A 6,143-nucleotide genomic window follows, 5' to 3' on the forward strand; every position below is an offset into this window, starting at 1 on the left:
GCAGCCGTGGTCCTCTTATATCCGTGAGTTTTAATAAATCCAGGAGAATAAAATATTTACAAATACAAAATAGTAAAAAAATGCTTTCTGTATGCCGTCAGCCACGTGCTATACGCATTCATCTTTTTTGGCCAATTGCAGGCTTTGTTTTGCCGTTTAAGCCAATGCCAGCCTGTAAATGATAAAAAGGATCCGCCCCTTGACCTCCGAATAACTTTAGCCAATAGTGATCCATTCAAATGATGATTGGCGTTCGGGAGAAAATCTAGTTGGCTGCTGCAAGTTAGTTGCAAGACTTTGCGAATTAATATTGATCCATAAATAAGGCGCACTGTATTATAAGACGCATGGTCAGCTTTTGAAAAAAATAAAGGCTTTTAGGTGCGCCTTATAGTGCGGAAAATACGGTATTAAAAACAAGCGATATTCTGGTTAGTCACATTGCACTGCTATTATTTTGAACAGCACTGTATAAGTCGCACCAAAGTATAAATTACATGCATGTAATAGAAATTGCCTTTCAAGATGAGAAAAGAACAACAGTACTGTACATATTTTCAACTTTCCCAAAAGTGACTACTATACAAGTTACAAATGCTCTGTGCTGAACTGTTCTATCACATTTCCCCCAAAAATGAGATAGGAGTCATTTTAGTGACGTTTGCGTATGCTAGAGTGGGTAATGTTGAAATGATGAACACAGGCCTAGAGCGCCCTCTTGTGGTTTGGTGTGAAAATAACATGTGAAAGGATATACACGGTAATAATGTGTTAATAATTTCCCATATAAGTCTCTCTGGAAAAGAAGTCGCATCCCTGGCTGAACTATTAAAAAAACTGCGACTTATAGTCCGGAAATTACGCTAATCATAAGGTGAGTGTGTGTGTGTGAATGGGTAAGTGTGAAGCACATTGTAAAGCGCTTTGAGAGGTCTTCATTGACTTGAAAAGCGCTACATAAATGCAGACCCTTTACCATTATGATCGTTTAATCTTACCACGGACAGACTGGAGAGATCTTTTCTTCCTCATGCCATGAGGCTCTTTAACTCCACCCGGCGGAGTAAAGGCCCACATTAAACCTCACCCCCTACATTGCATATTACCGTATTTTATTGCAATGTGTATTCTGTGTAGCACTATCTAGATACCCTATATAACACGCTACAGTGGGTATTAGCATGTCACATCGGGTATTTGTATATTGCATTCTTTTTGCATTATTATTGTATTGTTCTCAGAGCAGCGATGCTGCTGGAAATGTGAATTTCCCTGCGGGGATGAATAAAGTATCTACCGTAAATTCCGGACTAAAGAGCGCACCTGATTATAAGCCGCACCCTCCACTTTTTAGGTAATTCGCCACTTTTGTACTTACACAAGCCGCACCCATGTATAAGCCGCGTAAGCCCGCATTAAAAGATGTGACATAACCACAAGTTTAACCCAGACCAGGCTGCAAGTTCCACGATTGTAACTGCATAGATCGTATACAATCTTAGAACCACAGTTGGCATCATTAATGGAAAATGATTCCTGTAATTAACGTATGATGCAGACTTGTAAAGTCCGGGTCCCGTTGAAAGTAATCCAAGGAAACAAAATGTATATTTCCAAAGTTAAGGGTGGGTAAAATATATATATCCACTATTGTCCGCCGCGACAACAGACGGATCTACCGGTAACTCAGCTTTACCCTACTTCCCATCAGCCCGTGTTTGCTCCGCCCCTTCTTTTTGATTCGTCTGTAGAACACATAGCAGAATAAATCTCTAAAATAAATACATTACAAAAATATACAGTACATGGTTACACATATTTACGAAGAAAGACGGTACACCGAGAGAGTTTTCAAAGCTTTAATAATAATAATACAACTTTCATCCCAAACCGTGCCTTTGAAAGGTACCAACACGCTAGTAGGATCACGCTCGCAATGCATCGAACGTGCCTGTCAAAAAAAAAAGCATCCCGTAATTGTGAAATTCACGGTAGATCGTCCTCAACTTCCTCCTCATAACTATCGCCATCAAGGGCGTCTCCCTCATTATCGGAACGCACCTTAACTTTACAGACAATGTATGCATATACTTAGAGGTTGCAGTCTTTCTTGGCGCACATATTCTACTGGTCTTAATCTTACCTTTTATACTCCAGCGCCGCTGGTGGCCATTAGAAAAATTACACAAATTGGCCGCTTCACTGAATAAGCCGCAGGGCTGAACATTTGGGAAAAAAGTAGCGGCTTATAGTCCAGAATTTACGGTATCCATCTATCTACCTCTTTTGAAAATACAGAATAGTTTTGAGTTTGTACAGTCAACAGCAGACACTGCAATTTTGTGTATATATATATATTTTTTTTTAATTAAAATATGCCTTTTTTCCTCTTTTTCATCTCCCCGCAGGGTCCAGTGTTCTTACTGGAAGATGGCAAATCAGCGATTTCCCTCAATGATGCTCTGATGTGGGCAAAAGTCAACCCTTTTTCTCCACTTGGTACTGGGGTACGAATAAACCCCTTCTGACACCCTCTCTCACGAACAGTCCACAAAACGGTGTGTAGCGTCAATGCCGAATTCCCCATGCGGGTGGGCTGAAAATGTCACAAATTGATGTGACTGATTTCACTTTTTACCCGGGCTTCAAATTCGGTGTTGCTTGTACAAAGATTGAGTTTCCTGGTTAAATCTGGTGCACACGGTTGTCCGGAATTTACGGTATATGATAGGAAATTATTATATTATATCCGGTATACGTGTCTTCAAAGAGTAAATGAAGTTGGAGTATCAACCAATTGGTCAATGGTAAATGGACTGCATTTTTATAGCACTTAGACCAGCCATTGAGGACCACCAGAGCGCTTTACACTGCACTTCACACTTTAGTAGGGTCATGTTTTTCTGTGATGCCCTTAATCACAAGGAGTCTCAAATTGCTGCACAGATTATTGCAAACTACAGACTATTATGACCCCATCCCCTGATCTAAAACCTACATTAGGGAAAGGAAAAACTCAAAAACATTTCAAGTCATGTTAATTTGTGACGCTCTTAATCACGAGGAGTCTCAAATGGCTGTACAAACCAGACTATTGCAGACTACAGACTACTATGACAACATCCCTTGATCTAAAACCAACATGAGGTCAAGTCATGTTTATTTGTGACGCTCTTTATCACAAGGAGTCTCAAATAGCTGCACACACTTATGATACCATCCCCTGATCTAAAACCTACATGAGGGCAAGGAAAAACTCAAAAACCTCAACATGAGGAAAATGAAGAAACCTTGAGAAGGGACTGCACATGGAGTAGTACCTCTTTTAGGATGACCATGTTGCAATGGATTTAGCATTAACAAACAAAACACAGATATTGTCAACGTGAAATTTAGGTTATTCATAAGCTATAGGATGAGTGTGTTTCAAGCTTAGATTTAAACATTTCCACTGAGGTTGCAGATCGAATCTCAGGGGGAAGAGCATTCCACATCACCGGGGCCCGAATGGAGAACACTCTCGAACCTGCGGATTTCTTCTTGGCTCTTGGGTTCACTCGTAGACCAGCATTTTCAGAGCAAAGACTTGGGAATTTACCCACTCACACACACACTCACACACCGATAGCGAAGTCAGCCATGCAAAGGGGCATTAGGAAACTTCGACATTTAACTCAGAAGAGCTAGGGAATCGAACCTAGGACCTCTCAAGACGATTGCTCTACCTCCTGAAGTCGATAAATTCGAACTTTTATCAATTACAGTGGAATCTGGGTTCTCGACCATAATCCGTTCCAGAACCCTGTTCAAAATCAGATTTGTTCGATCACCGAAATCACTTTTCCCATTAAAAATAATGTAAATCGTTTTAATCCGTTCCAACACCCTGAATCTTTACCTTGAATGTTTAACCCAGGCTAATCGTACGTTCGCGTTATCGTAATCTTACGTACGAAAGATTACGCTAACATGAACGTGTGGAAATAAAAAAAAAAGGATAAAGAAAATAATTATGAAAAGGATTTCTTATCTTTGTGGTGGTCAGCAGAAGGCGCTCGCACACCTCCTTCATATTTTGCTATTATTTCTTTCTTAAATGCAATAGTTGCACGCACTACTTTTCTTTTTTCACCTGAAGCAACTGCTTGCACTGACTTTCTTCGGAGGCATAATAGGGGGCTAAAACACCCGTACGCCGCTCAGCATCGCACCCTAGCGTACGCACTCACGCATTACCGGCGTTCGAACTCCGATTTTTTGACCGAACAGCGAAGCAAGATTTTTTCTCAATTTTTGGTCGGACTCCGATTTGTTCGAACTGAGAGGCGTTCGAAAACCGAGGTTCCACTGTATATAGAAATTTATGGCAGCCAGCACAAAAGGAGTACACACTGTCAAAAGTATAAGAATTTGGCATCTTCAAACACACTTCTAGTACAGAATCGTAATATACAATGTTGCGTTCAAGACACTGCGAAACCAGAGCTGCCGATCTGAATTCAATCGACAACACACCCCCACAAATTACCTGTTCAGTGTCTTGCCCAAGGACTCTTCAACAGTTAACCCGGAGGACCCGGGAATCGAACCTGGGACCCTTCTGTCCCGAGACGAGCACTCTACCTTTTGAGTCAGTGGAGATGACTTGTTTATCAACCCCTTATCATGAGATGGCAGGAGTTTGTTCAGATTTCTGTCCACACATCAAAGAAGCCCAACTTCCTAGTTTTGCTTCCTGTATCCAGCGATTGAGAGTGTATAGGTGGGCCAGGGGTCGGCATAGTTAAGCAGTGGGGTGAGTAAAGCGAATATATGGATAAGGAACGCCGGTAGACATCCTAGGCTATGCTCACTGTCTGCACGAACAGTACTGTGCCAGTTCTCCAAATGCCCACTAGGAAGCGGCAGAGAGGGGACAAAACCAAGTTGCGTCACTCCGTACGACTTCCGAAAATGAAAATAGTGCTCTGTTCGATAATTAATGTGCATCCCTCGTTATTAATTCCATTGTTCATTTCAAGGAAGTGAATACTGAGCTACCCACGTTTGTACCATACGAAGGAAGGGCTCTGTACCGGACTTTCGAAAAATGGACGACTAAATAATAATAATAATAAATGTGTGACTCGGCTTCAAATGTTCCATCTTGTCAGCGTGTCAAAACCTACAGTATTTATTTCATCGCTGTGAGAAGTAAAGCTTGCATTGCATTCCTTGTGTTTATCTGCCTTTCTGGAATTTATTGTGTAGTCATTTGACTCTCAGGTCGTGGGAACCTCCAGCTCCTGGACTTACTGTGCGGAGTTTGTATGTTCCCCCCGTGCTTGCGTGGGTTTCCTCCCACATTCCAAAAACATGCATTTCAGGTGAATCGGCCGGTCCAAATTGTCCCTAGGTGTGACTGAGCGCGTGAGTTGTCTGTCCCCGTGTGCCCTACGACTAGCTGGCAACCAGTTCAGGGTGTCCCCTGCCCACTGCCCGATGATTGCTGGGATGGGCTCCAGCACCCCCGCGACCCTACTGAGGATAAGCGGCGCAGCTAATGAGATGAATTTGACTCTCTCTAAGCAAGGGGTGTCTGACTCATTTTAGCTCAAAGCCACATAGAAAAAGAACACAGTGCAGGCCGGACGAGTAGATTAAGGAGAACGAAAGAAAGAGGGAGAGAAAAAGTGTGATGTAGAATGAAACCATGAAAGAAAGGGATAGGGAGAGAGAAAAAGAAACAAAGACAAAGAGAAGGAGAAAAGGAGAAGAAAAAAGAGAAACAAAGAAGAGGGGGAAGGGAGAGAGGCATTGGAGAAGGAGGGAAGTAAAAAGAGAAAAATGGAAGTGCGGGGAAAAGGACAGTAAAGGAGAAAAAGAGGGATGGAAAAGACAGAAAAGGAAAAAGAGGGTGAGAGAGAAAAACAGAAGAGAGAAATAGCGAGTGAATGAGAAGAAAAGAGTGAGAATGAAAGACAAATGAGAGACGAAGTAAAAAAGAAATGGAAAGAAAAAAGGGAGCGTGAGAGAGAAAGAGGAAAAAAGACAAAGAGCCAAAGGGACAAAAAGAAAGAAAAAAAAGAGAGAAAAATACAGACCAAGAGGGAGTGTGTCAAAGAGAGCAAAAAAGAGCTACAGTTGCTTTGGGTTGATGCTCT

The 6,143-nt window shown here is 41.9% G+C and overlaps 1 protein-coding gene across 2 annotated transcripts in view; it reads left to right on the forward strand.

Moving 5' to 3' along the window:
- Positions 1-6,143, forward strand: part of wdr17 (WD repeat domain 17) — a 69,419-nt gene that overhangs the window by 60,938 nt on the left and 2,338 nt on the right. The window contains exon 32 of one of the 2 annotated variants that reach the window (XM_088341643.1): positions 2,409-2,507. In XM_088341643.1, coding sequence (XP_088197769.1) covers positions 2,409-2,507 — 99 coding nt within the window. Of the gene's footprint in view, positions 1-2,408; positions 2,884-6,143 lie in introns of those variants that run through there. The other variant, XM_088341645.1, reaches the window with a different exon arrangement.

The sequence above is a fragment of the Urocampus carinirostris genome, chromosome 8 (genome assembly GCF_059441175.1).
Source record: "Urocampus carinirostris isolate Australia breed hairy pipefish chromosome 8, RoL_Ucar_1.0, whole genome shotgun sequence".
Lineage (NCBI taxonomy): Eukaryota > Metazoa > Chordata > Actinopteri > Syngnathiformes > Syngnathidae > Urocampus > Urocampus carinirostris.